General features: G+C 34.8%; 2 protein-coding genes across 2 annotated transcripts; one reads left to right on the top strand and one right to left on the bottom strand.

Annotated features, from left to right (window-relative positions):
* Window positions 1-21: 21 nt before the first annotated feature.
* On the bottom strand, window positions 22-2,035 carry LOC104217653 (uncharacterized). Its single transcript, XM_009767952.2, has 5 exons — window positions 1,651-2,035; window positions 1,127-1,233; window positions 864-1,011; window positions 569-763; window positions 22-461 (listed from the first exon to the last, which is right to left on the bottom strand). The coding sequence occupies exons 1-5, from the start codon at window positions 1,858-1,860 to the stop codon at window positions 231-233; spliced, it is 891 nt and encodes a 296-aa protein (XP_009766254.1). The 5' UTR covers window positions 1,861-2,035; the 3' UTR covers window positions 22-230.
* A 16,846-nt stretch (window positions 2,036-18,881) lies between these two features.
* LOC138870055 (uncharacterized) lies at window positions 18,882-20,414 on the top strand. The gene is made up of 3 exons (XM_070147582.1): window positions 18,882-18,911; window positions 19,271-19,450; window positions 19,830-20,414. The coding sequence occupies exons 1-3, from the start codon at window positions 18,882-18,884 to the stop codon at window positions 20,412-20,414; spliced, it is 795 nt and encodes a 264-aa protein (XP_070003683.1).
* The last annotated feature ends 457 nt before the right edge of the window (window positions 20,415-20,871 follow it).

The raw sequence follows: 20,871 nt of genomic DNA, 5'->3' as shown, positions 1-20,871 counted from the left end.
AAGTTCAGTTGAACAAAAGTATTTGGTGCAGTTGAAATTGTTTTTGACATGAACCACTTTGGAAAAAATGTTGAAGACTTGTGAGTGAAAACTATTATTTCACTTAAATTACTTCTCAAACGAACTTTTGGGAACAAAATGATAATACATGAAGTTGCAGCATGCTGCTGCTTCCTAGGCTCACTAAACAAGAGCTTTTACTGCTATTACTCTGTCTTTTGTAAAGTCTACTAGGAAGAAACAATTTTAACCATGGCTTGTGAATGAATAGCTGGAAGATTAGACTGGCAAAAGTCTTGCCATGTCTCTTGTTTCTGCTCTTCATTCTCTGTTAATGCCTCGTATACTGAAACCACTATACTTCTAGCTGCTTCTCTTGCCTCGGGGAGTCGATCATTGAGCAAATTTACAGCAATTTGAACCAACGAAACGAATCCAAACTCCTCCATTCCATTCCGTTCCTAGAATAGAAATGCCAACCGTTAGTTTGTGTTAGCAAAATGCTGCAACAGTTACATTCTGGAAAGAAATAAGTTGTAAGTTCAAGGGAATGTATAAGTTCACCAACCATTTTAGAAACACAATCTGAAATTGAGACTGCAGCTTTTGCTCTGATTCTCATGTTGGAATGTTTCACATAGGTGTGAAGCTTATGGAGCAAAGGAAGAGGAGTCATTGACTCCACCATTGCCTTGAGCGCCTTATCTGCTTCTTCACAAACAAACCTTTTGTCTTGAGAAGCCTTCAGCAGCAGCTGCAAAAGCTGTAAAAAGCCATACAATCCAATTAAATTATCATTAGACAGTCACTAGAACGTTACCAACTCGATAGCTCTGACAAGATCCTTAAGGGCAGATACGTACCACGTTTTCAAATGCATCAGAAATAGGTGATTCGAATAACTTATCACCAAAAGCTTTCAAGATATCAGCTGAAGCCATGACAGAAGTCTTGCAAAGAGCACTTCTTGGATTTTTCATTGCCTTAACAATCACCAACATAACTTTGTCCCTAACATTGCAAAACGACATAAAAATAAGTAAAAAAGAAACCACATCTCTCATCCCAAAATTCAAACACCTAAAATCAAACAACACAATTCCCATAAATTCAATAGTGAACTTACAAAATTGGCAGCAAGAGAGCAGAGTGAAACAACACAAATCGCCTCGTATCATTCAGTGAGTGACAAATTTCCAACCAATCTTTAGATTCCAACCCTTCAACAAGTCCCTGAAATTTACAAAAGAAAAATTCAATCAATGGTAATAAAATCTTTAATTTCAAGAAAGAGAGAAGAAACAACAAGAGAGTTCCCCCCACAAGCAGATCCGGGATTTAAACTTTATAAATTCAGATTCAAAATTCTACGACATCATGTCTAATTTACTGGTTCAAATATCAAATTGATTATTTAGTGAATCTTTTAACGCGTATATATGACGTGGATGGGGTATAGATTTTTTACACCATGGGGTAAAAAATTAACCTACAACAATAGGTAACTATAAACTATTTCTATCAATCTTGATATGATAACCTGAAAAATTGTGTGAAAACCTGTTGTAACAAGTTAAATTATACTGAAAGTGTAAAAAATCTTTACATTGATGGTGTATATAACTTAAATCCAGAGAAAAATAGAGTTACCTGGATTTTGCTATCTGGGCCGGGAATAGGTTCAAGATTTTCAGATGGGATGTAATCAACGGTGGAATCTAGCACAGGAGCCTTGTTTTCATCATTGACAACAACTTCAGACTGTTTCTGATTATGATTTACTGCTGCTATGACTTTTGCTTGTTTTTTGGGTCTTTCAAGTGCAACAGGGAGAGCGTTATCGAGAGATCTGAGTGCCATTTGAAAATTCAGATTTTTTTCCCACACTTTTTCTTGGAATGTTTTTTGAGTTTTGGAGAATGAGCAAGAGAGTGATTTTATGAATGGGATTTGGAGTTTGGGGGTAATAGAAAAAGGAAAGATTGTTGCAACGGTCAGTTTTGAATTTGAAAAATCAAAGAAAATGAAAAGGGATAATAATGAAATTACTATTAGGAGATAAGAGAAGGAGGGAACGGTCACCTTCTGTTGGGTTTTGTGACAAAGAATCCTAAATAAACGTTGATTATTTCATTTTTCATTTTGAAAAGTAAAGGCGGGATTCCTTTTTTTTTTCCCGGAAAAGGGCCAAAAATGTCCTTGAACTATTCGAAATAACTCAAAAATATCCTCCGTTTATTTTTTGTACCAAAAATATCCCTGCCGTCTATGTTTTGGACCACAAATGCCCATAAACCGTTAGTCTTGCCATTGAAGCTGACATGACAGTCCAACTAGGTTAGATTTGCTTACATGACCATCCACCTAAGCAATCCAGCATGATAAAATTATTTTTTCGAAAAAATTATTTTTCCAATTTTTTTATTAAAATACAAAATCAACATTTATTCCCAAAAAAGTAAAAAATATTCGGAAAAATTATTTATTTTGGATTTTTTTTATTAAAATACAAAATAAACACTTATTCCGAAAATAGTAAAAAAAAATTAAGAAAAATTATTTATTTATTAAAATATTATATATAATATACAAAATAAATTATTTTGGAGCGTGCTTTAATATATTGTTCCGGAAATTTGTTACTTTTTTCGGAATAAGTGTTCGACCGTGAAATTTTTTAATTTCACTTAAAGTTAAATTTTGGAATTTTTTAAAATTTGAAAACTCCAAAAATTATAAGAACTTCAGATGAACCAATTGATACTTATAGTAGAAGTGTGCCTTTTGTGAAGCTATAACTGATAAGTATCTAAAATTTTAGATCAAACTAATCATAAATTCACAAAAGAAAACAATGGAGTTTTTTAATCAAATCATAAAGCCAATCAAGAATAATTTTTCCGGAATCTTTTTACTATTTTCGGAATAAGTGTTGATTTTGTATTTTAATAAAAAAATTCCGAAATAAATAATTTTTCTGAATATTTTTTACTTTTTTCAAAATAAATGTTGATTTTGCATTTTAATAAAAAATTTCGGAAAAATAGTTTTTCCGAAAAAATAGTTTTGCCATGCTAAATTGCTTAGGTTGATGGCCATGTAAGCAAATCTAACTTAGTTGGACTGTCATGTCAGCTTCAATGACAAGACTAACGACTTAGGGGCATTTGTGGTCCAAAACATAGACGGCATGGATATTTTTGGCACCAAAAACAAGCGGAGGATATTTTTGAGCTATTTCGAATAGTTCAAGGACATTTTTGGCCCTTTTCCAATTTTTGGTCCTTATATATATAAGCGGAGGATATATATATATATATATATATATAAGGGTTCAAAATGCTCCTAAACTATTGAAAAATGTTTAAAAATACCCTTCATCCACTTATTGGGTTAAAAATACCCTTTCATCCACCTTTTTGGTTCACTTACGCCCTTTGACCATTAGATCAATGCTGAATTAAAAAAAATTACTTAAAAAAAATATTTTGCAAACTAATCCACAAGTAGTCCACTAATTTAGTAAAGTCTTTTTTTTTTCAGTTTTTACAAAAAAATATTTTTTTCATTTTTTTCTAGTTTTTTTAAAGCAATTTTTTTGTAAAAACTGGAATTTGTTTTTGTAAAAACAGAAAAAATTGTTTTTAATAAAATATTTTTGTTTTTTAAAAACTGAAAAAACTATTTTAAACAAAATATTTTCGTTTTTGAAAAATATTTTTTTTTTCAATTTTTTCAGTTTTTCGAAAGCATTTTTTTTTGTAAAAATTGAAAAAACAAATTTATAAAAACTAAAAAAGAAAATTGTAAAAATTGGAAAAAATATTTTCGTTTTTTAACAAAATATTTTTGTTTTTTAAAAACTGAAATATTAAAAAATGGAAAAATGAAAAAAAACTGAATAAATGAAAAAAAAATTTAAAAAAAAAATATTTTGTTGAATTGTTTTTTTCAGTTTTTAGAAAACAAAAATATTTTTGATAAAAACAATTTTTTCTTCTGTTTTTACAATTTGTTTTCCTGTTTTTACAAAAAAATGCTTTAAAAAAACTGAAAAAAATATTTTTTTTAAATATTTTTAATTTAGCATTGATCTAAGAGTCAAAGGGCATAAGTGAACCAAAAAGGTGGATGGAGGGGTATTTTTAGCCCAATTGGTGAATAAAGGATATTTTTAAACATTTTTCAATAGTTTAAGGGCATTTGAAACCCTTTTCCGTATATATTAACAATGTATACATAGTTTACATTATTTATATAGTTTAACATGTAATAATAAATTATTACTTACTAGGTTATATTATTGTTTATCAATGATAAGATTTACTTATAATTACCTTATAGGTAATTTAACTAGGAATGAATCATTTATTTTGTGTTGGTTTGCGTAAAACTAGAATTTGAATCTAGTTTTCGAATAAATGTTTTACGATATTTCTAACATTATCACTTAGTAAAACTTATTTTTTAGGTTTTCATATGGTTACGTTAATAAAATAAATTCGACCAGAGATAATTTAATGCCATTAAACATATTATAGAATATTAACTCCATATTTTATTTTATTTTGTTAAAAGAAATTTTATTCAGCCAAGTAAATATATTTATACTACCTGCTCATTGGACTCTTAAGTCAGAATCAATCAAAAATAACCAGAAGAAAGCACTGAAGACAATCACTACGAGTTATTCACTACTAGGGGGTGGGGACGGGCTAGGATGGGTTGGGCGGGGAGCGAGTTTTGGACGAACATATTTTAGTAACGGTGCACCGAAACCCGGTTAGCCCGGTCACCCGTTAACGGGTTTTTATCGGGCTATAGTCCGGTCCAGCCCGATTTTCATTACAATATTTTTTTTTAATTTTTGGACCGTTGCCAACGGTCAAATTCAAAAATGACTGTTGGGCAACGACCTTTTTTTTTTTGCAGAAATGGCCATTTTGGCCTTCCCCCTTAAGTAAATAGCCCCCACCCCTAATAATTGATAAATTACAATTTTAACCTTTTAAAAACTATAAATAGCCCTCATTCTTCTTCATTTTTTCTCACAATTTACTCTCTTACTACTCTAATTCTCTCTCAATTCTCTCTTGATAATATTGATTATTGCTCTTAAATTCTCAATTACTTATTATTTCAAGTTTCATCAAATATTTAGTTTAGCCACTATAAAATTATTATTATCAAATATCAAGTATTCAAGTGAAGTGTGATATCAAGTATTAGTCTATCAATTAAGTTTGATATCAAATTTAGTGCGGCATCCGAGTACACTCGTTCCATCTCTTTCTCTTCTTTGGTGTATATTTTATTTTATTATTTAGAATTCTTAATTTAATTTACTTAATGAATATATTAAGAGCAACCAAAAAAGCGTGCACTAATAGGAGTGGGTAGTAGTAAGAGTAAAACTTCTAAAAAATCAAGAGGTGGTGCTGGTTCTTTTAGTAGCTTTACACATATTTCTGAAAGTTCACCTGGAAATTTAAATGTGGATTATGAGCGACTTTAAGAAAATTATGGTATAGATGATGATTTAAATGATAATTTAGATAATATTCAATCACTTGATAATCTTGAAACACCACCAGCTACACCTGGTAATGCTAGTCAAACTCAAAATATTAGGGGTAGAGGTCGTGGTAATACAAGTAGGCATCCCCTCCCTATTAAGAGGAATCGAAGATTAAGAAGTAAGTGTTGGAATTTTTTTGAAAGACTAAAAGAAGATAAAAGTTATGTAAGATGTAAAATTTGTAAGAATGTTTATAAACATGAGACCGGTAAGGGAGGGGGAACGGGTCAACTTCGTAGGCACATGGTAGAGCACCACCCTATTGCATGGGGTACTGATGAGGAAGATGGACAATAAAACCTTAACTTGGGTACTGGCGGTTTAATGGGTAAATACGATATTAAGAAAGATCGGGAAGAATTAGCTAAAATGATTATTTTAGGTTGTTTACCTTTTAGTTTTGCTGCTTCACCATATCTTGTTACTTATATTTAAAGAATTTATAACCCTTTGTTTAAAGGTATTCCTAGAAGTACTTGTAGAGCTGATATCTTTAGACTTTTTGGACAATATCAGACATATATCCGTTATTTGTTCGCCAGTTTTTCTTGTAGAGTTTCTCTTACTTGTGATATTGGTAGTGCTGTAAATGAAAATGATTATTTGACTGTTACATACCATTGGATAAATGATAATTTTTGTATGCAAAAACGTATTATTGCTTTTAAATATAATGAAGATCAAAGTCATACTTATACATTTATAAGTAACACTATCCATGAAGTTGCTATATTTTATAATCTTGTAGAATTTTTTTTGTGTATGTCATTTGATAATGCTACTAACAATAATGCTGCTATTACAATATTAAAATTGCATCTACATCCACCACTTCCTGAAATGTTTCATGTTAGATGTGCATGTCATATTTATAATTTAATTGTGAAGAGTGACCTTGAATTATTTAGAGATGAGATCACTTTAGTTAGAAGAGTTGTTGGATTAATTCAAAAAAATAATAGAAGTGCTAGATTAAATGCATTTAAGGAAAAATTTGTACAATATGGACGAAAACCAAGACTCATGCCTGAAGAAATAGTTACTAGATGGAATTATATATACTTATTTATTCTTAAGATTTTGTTATAAATATAAAATGCCTATAACTGAAGTTGCTAATTCTCATTGTGCTGATCCTAACTGTTTGTTAACATCTAGAACTTGGAATGTCATTGAAAATGTTGTAAAATTTTTACAAAATTTTATGTGGCTACACTTGAGTTTTCTGGAGCTTATTATCCTACTATTGCAAATGGTTTAGTTCATATTGCTGAAATTTCTCTTTTTTCATAATTTGAAGAAGAAAGAAGGATATACTTCTATTGTTGAATCTATGCTAGATAAATTAAAAAAATATTTCTACCCAATTCCCCCGATTTACCTAATTGGTGCTATTTAAACCTTTCTATCAAAATGGCCATTTGTCGCCAATTAATCATTGTTTTATATGCTTATATGGATATTGGACCAACTGAAACTCCTGATATTGAAACTTGTATTTCTGATTTACACAAACATTTACAAACTTTATATAATTATTATGCTAACATTGTTGATGCTTCTGCTGCTGTAGATGCAAATATTCCTTCAAGTTCAGTTTCAACATTTAGGACCGGAGCTTTGGATGATAATGATGATGTTGAAGATTATTTGATTTGGTCTACACTAGGAGAGCATCAACAAACCAGTAGCAGGAATATTGATGAACTCCAATTTTACTTGCAAAAGTCATCAGAGCCCCACATAAAGGAATTTCTACCACTGGGTTGGTGGAGGAGCAACTCAAATTAATTTTCTGTTCTTTCGGCCATGGCTCGAGACGTGCTAAATGTGGCAATTTCAACAGTCGCATCAGAGAGCGCATTTAGCCAAGCAAGGCAGTAACTAAGAGATACCCTTCATTCATTGGGCAGCAACGCTTTGAAAATTCTAGTGTGCTTCAGAGATTGGATAATATTAGAACGGCAAAATCAAGGGCATGAGGAGGTATATGAAGCGGAGGACCAAGAAATTGGAGATATAATAGTTTATGGTTCCGATTCAAGCAATGCCGAAAACCAAGAACCTCATGTTGACATGGATGAACTTATAAACATGATGCAAAACATGTGATGTACTCTTTCTTATTTTTTATAATTGTTGTAAACTTTTAATTTGCAAGTTCAAAAATAAAAAATCAAAATAGAACTTGCAAATTAATTTGAAATATTATTTATTATTCAATAAAAATATAAAATGAAAGCCTTCGGAGTTTGATCATTACATATTGCCTATTGGTCTTATTAAATAATTTTTTGTAGCCACTTACTTAAATTTCAAATTTCAAATTTAAAACTTTAAACTTCAAAGTTTAAAGTTTAATTCTAAGCCTTAAAAGTTTGCAAACACTTAAGTATTAATAACATTGAATAAGAAAAACAAAATATACTTTAAAAAAAATTTAGCCCGGCCTTATCCGGACCCGTTAACCTGAACCCGGACGGGCCCAAAAAAACCCGAAAAATCACAGCGCGCTAACAGCCCGTAAACCCAACCCACTAACCAGCCCGGAACGATAACCGGACAGGCTGCTTTTTTTCATTTCCAGCCTGGAACAGCCTGCCCGTTAAACACCTATAGCATAAACTTAGCAGTTTTCTATAGCTACACAATTGTGTTCTAACTAGGGATAACAATTTGGCCTACACTGTGAAGTTGTAGAGCTTGCCTTCAGTTTATCTGTTTTGTCCTTGTTTTTCTATTGATATCTTCTGTTATTCCTTTTCTGTCGGACATGATAAACTACAGTCGCGAATAAAAATCCAAATACTGCACCTTTTAGATTCCTACTAGTCACCCATTTCCACAACCAAACCACTTTTGCTCCCCCTTGTTCGATGTTCTCTTGATTCCTATCCGTGTCACTAGCTTCTTCCAGATGTAATTAATAAAAGTAGCAGCAGTTAAAAAATAGATGAGAGTGTGTTTCTTCCAAGTCTGTCGAGCATAATACACATGCAGTTAGTACTTGTTACCCCAATTTTGTTAGACAATCAACTGTAAAGTCTCAGTTGTACTGACATCTATAAGATGGACTGGTGTTTTGGAATTAGGCCTTTAAACATGTAATATGGACTAATTGGCCTTATAAGAAATTGATGATTTTTTCTTTACTGTAAAATCCAACTCATTCTTAGTTGGCAAATAGGCATGTGCCTATAAGAAAGATGTGCTTGGCAGAGATTTATTCTTGGCCACCAAGTTTGGATAAGTGGCGGAGATCTCTTGCAAGTTGGCAACTTGTCTTTTGTGAACTTGAAAGACTTAGTTCAATTTCTCCTATAATTACTGTTGCTGCTCTCCTTTCTTAAACACACCAACAATTCAAGAGTCTTTAGTATCTTGTATTTCTCTCCTCCCGTATTGAGAGTATTTTGTAAGAGAGTTGACTATTAGGAAACACTTGTGTGATCCTTTTCTTTGGAGTGATCTTGTGATGTTATTCTCTCGAGGTTATTTGGGACTAGTTAGAGTATTTACTCTAATTTTGTACTCTCTTTTGTATCTAGTTGGTATAGTGAAATTGTTCCTCTCCGCTTGTGGACGTAAGTCTCTTGACTGAAACACGTTAAATTTTTGCCTTCTTTATTTACTTGAATTAGCATTATTATCAACTTGCATTATCTTTGTTATTGTTATTATAATGTTGTTTGGCTAAATTTCGCACTACCCGAGTTCCCGATCCTAATAAATTGCTATTAGAGCCGGATCTAACTGGGTTAGTTTCAATAGCCAATATGAATCTAACAAAGACTTGTATTGATAAATTTGATCGAAGTGCAAACTTCGGGATGTGACAATTAAATATGAAAGCTATAAATTCAGGACGTTTTAGATTTGGCACTGCAAGAAAAGAAGAAGAAGCTGGATAAAATGATGGACGATGAGTTTGCCGTAATATACAAAAATACAAAAGCAAGTATTATTTTAAATTTCTCGAATGAGATTTTGTGTGAAGTTGCAGCAGAAAGCTCAACCAAAGTCATATTGGAAAAGTTGAAAACCCTATATATGAAAAAAAAATAGTAGATAACAAGCTTTATCTAAAGCAAAAACTCTACACTTTTCGTATGGTTTAAGGTACCTCTATACTTATACATTAAATTGATACTTTTGATTCTATTCTTATGGATTTAAGTAACATAGATGTTGAAATCAAAGATGAGGATCAAGCTGTATTATTGCTTATTTCCCTACCCTAGTCGTTTAAGCATATAAGAGATATTATGCTTTATGGAAAGGATAATATCTCTTATAAAGATATCAAATCTATTTTGTAACTAAAAGAACGAATAGATAGATATATTACTGGGAAACTAGCGGGTACCAACGGGAAGGCTTGTTTGTAGGAGGTAGATCCAATAAGAAAGATTCAAGTAGTGAGAGACCTAAATCAAGGTCAAAATCTAGATACAAAAATGTCATGTGCAAATACTGTCATAAGAAAGGCCACATTATTTCTGAATGCTTTAACTTGAAAAACAAAGAAAAACATACAGAAAAAAATGAGCACAAAAATACTGATATTGCCGAAGCAAGTGTAGCTGCTGATGAGACTGAGGGAACTATTTTTTTAGCAACTAATAATAGTTTCAAATCTAACAATGAGTGAATTTTAGATTCGGGTTGTTCTTATCATATGTGTCCCGATCGGGATTATTTACCACATATGAAACTATTGGAGGTGGAGTTGTCTTGATGGGCAACAATGCTGCCTGCAAGGTTATTGGAAAAGGTACAGTCTGAATCAAAATGCATGATAGTGTGGTGATAACTCTCACCGATGTTAGACATGTTCTTGACTTGAAGAAAAATATCATCTCTTTGGGCACTCTAGAATCTCCTGGGTGCAAGTACACAGGTGAAGGTGGAGTTCTGAAAGTTTCTCATGATGCTCTTGTGATCATGAAGGCACGCAGATCTGGTACGTTGTATACTCTATTGGGATCTACTGTTACAGGTGTTGCTGCAGTTTCAAAATTAGATAAATCAGATTCGGACATCACCAAATTGTGGCATATACGATTGGGGCATATGCGTGAAAAAAGTCTTTCCATCCTCAGCAAAAGAGATCTCTTGTGTGACCAAAGTACTGAAAATATGGAGTTTTGCGAACACTGTATATTCAGGAAGCAGAAAGAGTTAGCTTTACATCTCCATCAATTCATAGAACAAAAGGTATTTTGGATTACATTCATTCAGATCTTCAGGGTCCTTCACGTACCCCGTTAAAAGGTAGTGCCAGGTATATGTTAACTTTCATTGATGATTATTCAAGGAAAATTTGGGTTTGTTTCCTGAAAAATAAAAGTGATGTTTTCTTAACTTTCAAACAATGGAAAGTTTTGATTGAGAAGCAAACAGGAAAACAGGTTAAGCAGTTTAAAACAGATAATGGCTTGGAATTTTTAATGATGAATTCAATGAACTTTGCAAGAATGAAGGAATTTCTAGACACCGTACTGTGAGAATGACACCTCAACAAAATGGTGTGACAGAAAGGATAAATAGAACTCTTTTGGAAAGGGCTCATTTCATGATTTCAAATGATGGATTGACAAACGCCTTTTGGGCAGAAGCTATCTCTATGACTTGTTATATTGTCAACCGTACTCCTTCTGCACCCTTAAATTGTAAGACTCTAGAGGAAATATGGTCAGGTACACCTGCTAATTATTCTGGTTTAAAGATATTTGATTGTCCTGCATACAAGTATGTAAATGATGTAAAATTAGAGCAAAGGGCTAAAAGGTGCATTTTTCTTGGGTATGCATCTGGGGGTGAAAGGATACTGACTATGGTATCCTGATCCCATGACACCAAAATTTATAATTAGCAGAGATGTAACCTTTAGTGAATCCTCAATGTTACATTCCAGAAAAGAGTCTTCTACTTGTAATACAGATAAAGAGAAGAGTACACAGAAGCAGGTAAAGGTTGAGATTGACATTCCTTCTGATCCAAGCTCATCAACTTTTGAGCAAAACACAGTTGAAATTCCTGAAGTTGAGCTAGAAGCTAAAATTCCTGAATATGATACTCCTGAAGTTTAACCAAAATAAGAGGAGTATTGTATATTCAAACATAGACCAAGAAGAGAAAGTAAACAACCATTAAAGTTCGGAGATTATGTTGCATTTGCCTTTTCAGTTGCATAGGAAACTGAAGAAATTGGAGAACCATTAAAATATTCAGAAGCAGTTTCTGGTGCTGATTTAGCCAAGTGGATGATTGCAATGAATGAAGAAATTGAGTCCCTCCACAAGAATGGTACTTGGTCTCTTGTGAAGCCGCCATCAGGAAAGAGAATTGTTGATTGCAAATGGGTCTTCACGAAAAAAGATGGCATTCCAGAGTTTGAAGATGCAAGGTATAAGGCACGATTAGTTGCAAAGGGCTGTAGTCAGGTACAAGAAATTAATTGTAATGATATTTTCTCACCTATTGTTAAACATAGCTCTATTCGTGTCTTGCTTACCTTAGTTGCCATGTATAATTTTGAATTAGAACAACTTGATGTTAAGATAACTTTCTGACATGACAAACTTGAGGAACAAATATACATGCATCAACCTGAAGGATTTGAATTTGAAGGAAAAGAAGATCATGTTTGCTTGTTAAAGAAATCCTTGTACAGATTAAAATAGTCTCCAAGACAATGGTGCAAGAGGTTTGATTCCTTTATGTTGGGTCTGTTGATACCCAATTTTGCCCTCATATTTTTTCAAATAGTATATATACTTCCAAAATATCATTTTGCGTCATTACTTAGTTTACATAATCTATACAAGCATTTTCTATAATTGTTCATAATTTTTAGAGCTTTAAAATCCATTTTATTGCATCTAATTACTTGAATTTACTAATTATTCCTTTAAATTATTCTTGTGATGACCTAATCATCTAAAATTATTATTTGCATCAATAGTAAATGTCTCAAATATTTTTTACTTCATTTTATATAATTATATTGGTATTTTAGGCTATCTACACAATCTTGCAATAATGCCCTACATTTTGCAATTTATTGCATTTGTCATTTTATTCAAGGTCAAAATAAGTTTCTACATTTTTTAATCTTCTACTATTGTTTTAAAGTATTAAGTTGCATAAATGGAATTTTATATATTTATTTAAATATTTTTATTAAATTATTTTCCTTTTAATCTCTTATTTAAAAGCTGACCCAATTTTTGAGCTATTTTCTGACCAAACAGACCCAAATCCCTGGACCAATCCTCAAGCCCAACCCCAAGCGAGCCTGCCCAATCCAAAAACCTGATCCAGCTCATTTTAAATCTCAGTCGTTGATCAAAATCGATCAACGGATCAATACACCCCACTCCCTTTCCTTATATCCCCATAACCTAACCTTAATCCCCATTTTCCTAAAGACAACCGCCTCTATTTTCTCTGTTGCTCTCTTCTCCTTCATAAACCCTACCCGTTACACCCTCTAATTCTCTCATATTCCGACCCTGATATGGAATCCTCTTACGATTTGCCTTCCATATATGCTCCATTTCTGTGTTACTTACACGATTTTGGTATTACCTAGTACTTGTCTATTTTTTGCAAGTACCAGACCTGAAAGTATGTGGAAATCATCTTCAATCTTCAATATCTAAACGGCACTATGTCTATATACGTTCATGGCAAGGCGATATGAAGTCGATTCACCAAATCATCGGTTGAATCTTTGATTTCTATCAACTAGGGGTTACCTAATTTTTTCCCTAATCTGATTTTTAATTAATTCTGCATGTTATTATTTCCTTGTTTATGTTTGATTTTACAGTGTTTCCTTGTTCGTTTTCTTGATTTCTACTACTATATAAATCCCTCCCCCATTTCCCTTTGAGACAGGCTCTAATCACCAAATTCACTAAAAACTCAAAGTTATCACTCTATTATTCTCTCTTTCTCTTGTTCTATACTTTGGCCTTGGACGGCTGAAAGCCAAGGCCACCAGAATTCGATTATTCAACCTTTCTTAGTGCGAGCACTGCCCGAGGTTTATTTGAATCCCTTAGGAACTCTGACGCACTAAGACTCTGGGTTCTACTACTCTTTGTTGACATTTAGAATATTATGGAGTTTGTTCTTTCTTGCTTGTCTATTTATCGATTGATAATTGGTAAGTTTCCTTGGCTTTTGCAATTTTATTCTCTTGTGTTCATGTCTTGCATATTCATACCTTTGAAATTTTGTTATTCAATGTATTTCTAGGCCATCTCTATGTGCAACCTTGTTGGTACTGAATTTGTTTCACGATCTAAACTTTTAGTATTTGAATTTGTCTAAAATTTCCAGTTCTGAGACATGTTTATTGTACATGCTTAACTTGAATAATTTGACTCTCTTAAGCTCGTTTAGCCTAGCATACTTGTCCCTAAATGTTTATATTTGCCGCCTAGCATGAGTTTGTTTCCCTATTTTTTTTTCTGAATTCCTGTAATGACTGACTCGTATCTATAATGTGTTCCAATCTATATTAGGACATTCATTCTAGCTATGAACTGCTCCCATGCTTTTTGTCACTCATTATGTCTTTGGTTTGCTTAATCTTGTATCCCCCTAGTGACTAGTTGGGACCGTTAGAGTAACTATCCTAAATTGTACTTTACCCCTATAAAGTTTGATACTGGTGTGCTTTATTGATGTAAGTTGGCATGTCTGTTTTTCTGGTATTGTGATAGATACTTAACACGACCTGGATCTCTAGGCTTTAAATCCTTTAAGTTATTACTCTATTTTGAACTTATCTGATATTATGCAATCTAATGTTTATCTTATGATCTCAGAAAACCTGATTCCCCTAACTCTCTCAATATGTTTTCTACCAATATGCTATCTTTTGTTAAGTGTTTGAACCTGTAATACCAACCTTTCCTCTAAGTCTTGTTGATTCTCTTAACGAGCATATTTTGTGTTTAAGCATCTCTGCTTCTAAAATACAAGTGCACTTCTTCAAAATTCTATCACTTAATCATTGTTCTCTCACTCTCATCTGTTATCTATACTGTTCTGAATCTATCACCCTTGGCTGGCTGAAAGCCAAGGCCACCAAAACTCTCTCTATTGACTTCCCTAGTGTGAGAACTACTCGGGGTCCATTGGAGACTCCTGTGAACTCTGACACACTAAGATTTGGGGTCCTTTGGCCACTCTCTTTGCTGGTGGAGCTTAAGCTGTCTCTGGGGTCATGTGTAACTGTTTGGCCTGGCATGAGTTCCTCTATGACTTTGGTCTGTGTTGATAGGCATAGTCTCCTATTTGAGAAATGCTTGGATCTGGGCATGTTGTTTGCGAGCTTGTGAAGGCCCAGGCAATACTGGGTATCTTCTTTTGGGCATGCTGTTAGGCCTACTGGTGTTCCTTATGTAATATTTATACTTATATTCATTATCTGGTCTGTAATAATTTTATAATAAACAATCGGGGTGTTAGTAAAATTGGGAAACAGGTATATTATAATGTTTGCATAAAAAGGTTGAAAGCATGCCTATAGGATTTATATGACTTACTTATATTTTATCCAACCTGCCATATATGTTGTTTAGTTTTCATGTACACTAGCAGAAACCATGCCTATAGGGAATCACACACTCACTCAACTTGTTTACTATACCCTATGCTATGTGTCATTAGACAACATGCCTATAGGGAACCAATGTCAATAACTGTCCTTCAATTTGTGCAATTGCAGTATGTTTACTAGAAAACATGCCTATAAGATTGTATTAACTTATGTTCTGCTGATCCTCATCTAGATATCATGTCTATAGGGTCTTAATTGATTAATTAGCTACTGTTATATCTATTGCTCGCCTAGAAAACATGCCTATAGGAACGAAGTGTTATAGAATCAGTTTCAACTGCCAACTCTTAGAAATCCTGCCTATAGGATGCTATTACACGTCTAGAAAGTTTGCTAATAAAATCAAACGCGGGTAACTATTTCAAGCTTTCAAATGGCTTTATTGCCTCATTTAGAGATTATGCCTATAGGATTTGTAACACCTATAATCTGCAAATTTGTTGTTCTATACAATAACACTGCTTGTACACTTAAAATCATAATTACATAGAAACCATGTCCATAGGCTTAATGACTCTTATTGGCTTCAATTCTGGAATTGTCTATTGCCTAATGTAAAATCTGCCTGCGTACGTTAGTCTTTATGTGTGGAGGCTAACTTGGGCCTTTAACTGCCTTTACGTGAAGTCCTACTTATTTTAAATGTCACTTAGTTTTATCATTTTGAGCAACCTAAGTAAAGTCTAGAACCACCCAAATAGAGGTCCAATGCCTCCTAGACCATGGGCATGGGACGGGTAGTGCACGCATTGGGTACGACTTAGAATTGAATTAAAGCGCCTTTAGGTAAACAACTTTAACATAGTAATTGGGTAGTAGGAGATGATTGTTTGTGCCCGCTGAATAATATGAGTAACTCCCTATCTTAAGGGAGTTGCAAAATATTATTTATGTTGCACGGGGTGATCCTTTAGGCTAAAAAACTTAGGACCCCTTTCTTTATACACTTAATCGTATAATATAGACCATCATAGTTATATCCTTGTAGTCCTTAAGATTTATATCAATCCTCATTGTGTTATAATAAAACTCTTTGACCTATTATTCTCTTTGTTTATGTGATCATCTTGCCTGATTATAATCCACATAGTTTAAGTTCGGCCAGGACCCACAGTTATGGATCTCTAAGAGTGCCTAACACCTTGTCTTTGAGGTAATTTGAGCCCTTACCCGATCTTTGCTGGCGTTGACTAGTAAAATAGAGTTATCTGCATAATAAGTGCCCTAACGCACCTTAAAACCGTTAGGTGACAACTCTTCTTCTCTTAACACTCTATCTCCCACTAAAAAAAGTTGTCACATGTCAAAACTCGCTTGTGCGAGAAAATGGGGCACGACAGCATGACGACTCTGCTGGGATTTACACTTAGGCTCTTACCACAATGAACTCGGCTTATGTGATTATTTTCTTTGTTATGACATGTACATCCCTTCCCCGTTCACCTCTATTTGCTATGACTGCTCTTCATTGCTCTTCCTTTTGTTTAAGACTGTTATATCATGCCTCTTCCATCCCTACTCCCTTACTTGATTTATTACGTTCTCGCATATACTCCACGAACTAACTTTTTCCTTTTGTCTTTCTTTTCCATATTTTTCATGTTTACCTTACTGCTGTATTTACTGCTTTTACATATTTATCGTGCAAATACTTGACAATGTGTTATTATCTCTATAAAAAACATGCTCCACATCATACTCCACTCATGTCAATTATCAACATAGCGGCGCTTAATGAGTATCCACGCTCTTCCAAAATTACCCTTTTTTAATCAAAAAGGCTTATTTGCGGTAAACTAGTCAATCAGCGGTGCAGTCGACGGTCCTGTGCCTTTCCCTCTCAAGTTGTCCACTTGAGAGTATTAGTCTAGACCATTCTAGAAACCTTACTCCAATATCAAATGTACATGCATCATGTTAAACCTAGTACGAGTTAGAACATTGTTAACTTAATGGCCCGCTAAGATAAGCCTTGTCCCAAAGTCCGACGGGATTTTTACAATCCCAATGGATACTATCATATTATGTGCATTATTTGGAGAAAAAGTGCCAATATGTTGATCATTATTTTGTAAGTGGTCAAATCTGGAGGGGGAAAGGGCTAACTTTATTTGTTTACAAAAAATGAAGCACGAAGTCCCCAGGTTCGGCATGGTCCAAAACATCCCACCTCTACTACTTAACTGGTGGAAAACCTCATGCCTTGCGACAAGAATCATGTGAGAAGGGTACTTGGTGACTTGCCATGTTTGCTTAACATCCGACCAAATAGGACATTGATTGAGGCCACTACCATGTTCTGGGACGAGAAAAGGGCTGTTTTCCGCTTTGGTGACATAGAAATGACTCCTCTCCTAGAAGAAATAGGAGACTTCATCAAGTTACCGTGGGATATTCCAGGGTTATTATTGCCAGAGAATCGCACCCCTCGTGGTTTTCTAAAAATGCTAGGTTTCAAGAAAAATGATGAGTTGCTTTGTTTGACGAAATCATACATCCTATTTGAATTTCTTTATAAGCGTTATGGGCATAGTAAGTCGTATCATCTTCATCATAAGGGACTCGCCATTACTCTTTTGGGTTGGACGGACCGCGAGTTTATGTGTTTATCGTCTGCTTCTTGGGGTTGTTGATATTTCTAATGAAAGGGGGAAGGATTCATACTCATCTAGCCATGGTCGCTAGAACATTGATGAAAGGCATCGAGGAACAGACTTATAACATCATCGCCATGATCTTAGCTGAAATGTACCGCACTCTAGATCGGTACAAACAGGGATTCGGGCACTTCGAAGGTTGTAATCTGTTATTGCAAGTTTGGTTATTAGAAAATTTCTAGAGGGTAGAATATCGCCAAGAGCTTCTGCGACGACTGCTGGGTGACTACATCGCTTACCATCATCCAAAAAAATGACATTTATCCCAGACAGGTTTGCACAGCCTGGAAATGCTGCAAGTTGGGTGCATTTCTTCAGCAATCTGACAGACGAGCAAGTACATTGGATGTTTGAATGGTTTCCTAGCAGTGAGTTCACCATCAGGCCAGGAGAAACTACTCATCTGGTACTAATCGAGTTGAGGGGCATATATCCTTATGCTCATATAAGGGTAATGAGACAAGCGGGAAGAAAACTGGTTATACTTCGGGTTTCCACTTTCCAACATGGTCCAATATAAAACAGATTTCAAAAGGGACGTCATACTGTTCAAGTTCGAAGCATAACATATGTGGAACCAGAAGATAATTATGGAAAAAGAAACAATTGAGCCAGACAGGTATCATGCTAGTCATGTGTACTTCTATCCATCATGGTTGGTAGACGATATAGCAGGTGACGTCAAGCCGGGAGTTAATATAAAAACAAGATCATAGATGCTGCTGCTGAGGCACAGGTCAAGTATAGGAGGCTATGCAAAAGGGTTTTTGAGTTTGAGGCTAGACATCTGGAACAACACAAAGTGGATATGGAAGCAATCAACGAATGGAAGGAAATTGCCACCAAGTCAACAGAGAGATTGGAATATATGGAACAAGGATTGATGGATCTTGAAGGGAACATGAGAAAAAGGCTTTCAGATTGTCAAAACATGGATGGCAGTGAAGGAGGGCATCTAGCGAAAGCTACTTATTATTGGATATGCGCGACCTGGGGAACCTGATTGATGGAGTCAAGAAAGCCAAGCATGGGGAAGGTCCTTCTGGAACAAAGTAGATTAGAATATGATGTTTTTTCACTGCTTTCTAGCTTAGTTTTAGAATTCGATTGTAATAAGGACAAGTGCCATTAGTGATTTTTACCATTATTGTCGATTTAGTAAAGGTTTGACTCATTTTCATATTAATGAAATGATGCAATTATTGGCATCAAGTTTTCTCTAAGTTTATGTGTTGCTTAGGCCTACCTCGGGCACAACAAGGTCACCAAATTAGGACGCAAATTATTACATGATTTTGCAAAGCATGTTTAATATTGCAAGCATTCTTTCAATGCCCTTTACTGACTTGGTTACCTTTTGCTTTTTCTTTCTTTTGATTATTCGCATTCCCCAAGGTTGGTTCGTGTATACTGGCATCGTCAGCATATCACACTAGATCCAGAGGTCCTCCACCTCCTCCTCCACCAAGAAATCCTAAAGGCAGAAGCAAAGTGAAAGGAAAAATGGATGATTTGAGCGGTATTAGGAAAGATAACACTACTATGGCAGAAACATCGAAACCTCAGATGGCCAAAGTACTCCGGCCCAGAATGAACTGGTCTTATGTTTGGAACGAAAAATCCTGGAGCTAAAAGGAGTACTTGAGCATGTCCGAAACTTAGAAGACCTCTCTCTCACCCTGAACATCCTGATATTAACCAACAAAATCCAAATACCCAAAACCCAGCACCACCCCAAAACACACAAAACCAAAATTCACTGCCAAATCCTGCTGCACCACACCAATACCCCGCACCTCCTCAGAACCTTAACCCTCCACCAGTACCTTCTCCTCAACAACACCACCATCACCTAGCTCAATACCCGCAAACTACCACTTATCATACTCCCCAGAATGCACCACAACATACTCCTGATCCCCAAAACTCAACCAATGACCACCCTTATGCCCAGATTCTCGGAGTTCATCAAAGCAATCCCATATATTTGGAAACTTTACCCCATACCCTGCAACAAACCCTATACATATCTGAATCAATCGAAAAAGACCTACTCATTAAGAACATAGCGGAAGAACTCAAGAAGTTCACTGGCAGAGTTCAGAGTGTCAAAGAAGGAAAGGGCATTGAAGGTTTGAACTATGAGGACTTGTGCAGTCAGCCAAATGTGGAACTGTCGGAGGGTTACAAACCTACCAAGTTCAAAATGTTTGATGGAACTGGTGATCTAAAAGTGCATCTGAGGACATATTGTGACAAACTCGTAGGAGTGGGCAAAGATGAACAAATTCGCATAAAACTATTCATGCGAAGCCTCACAGGAGATGCTTTGTCTTGGTATATCAGTCAGGACCCAAAGAAATGGGTTAGTTGGGTAAGCATGGCGTTAGAGTTTATGGAAAGATTCAGGTTCAACATAGAAAATGCACCAGACGTTTTCTACATTCAAAATCTCAAGAAGAAACCAACAGAAACTTTCCGCGAGTATGCTTGTAGGTGGAGATTTGAAGTTGCGAAAGTAAGGCCAACACTTGAATAAAGAACAAATGAATAAGTTCTTTGTCAGTGCTCAAGACCTGCAATACTATGAAAGGCTGATGGTTATTGAAAATCATAAATTCTCTGACATCATCAAGTTGGGAGAAAGAATAGAAGAATGGATTATGAGCGGAATTGTGACAAATTTCGAGGCATTGCATGCCACAAATAAAGCCTTGCAATCAGGAGATATCTCAAAAAAGAAAGAAGTGGGTGCTGTAATGGTGATCCAGGGTCCTAAGTCTCCTCTCACATACCAAACACCTTCCTCTACATACCAAACGCCTCTACCCACATACCAACCTTCACCCCCAAATACTTATACCCTGCTACCACCTACTATGCCTATAACACCCAACCCGCATATTAGCACTCACCACCATCGGCCTGCCAAAATTACCAAAAACCAAGACCAAACTTCGACTGTAGACCACCTAGACAATACACTCCAATCGCTG

The sequence above is a fragment of the Nicotiana sylvestris genome, chromosome 1 (genome assembly GCF_000393655.2).
Source record: "Nicotiana sylvestris chromosome 1, ASM39365v2, whole genome shotgun sequence".
Classification (NCBI taxonomy): Eukaryota; Viridiplantae; Streptophyta; class Magnoliopsida; order Solanales; family Solanaceae; genus Nicotiana; species Nicotiana sylvestris.
This window is presented reverse-complemented; position numbering and strand designations above follow the sequence as displayed.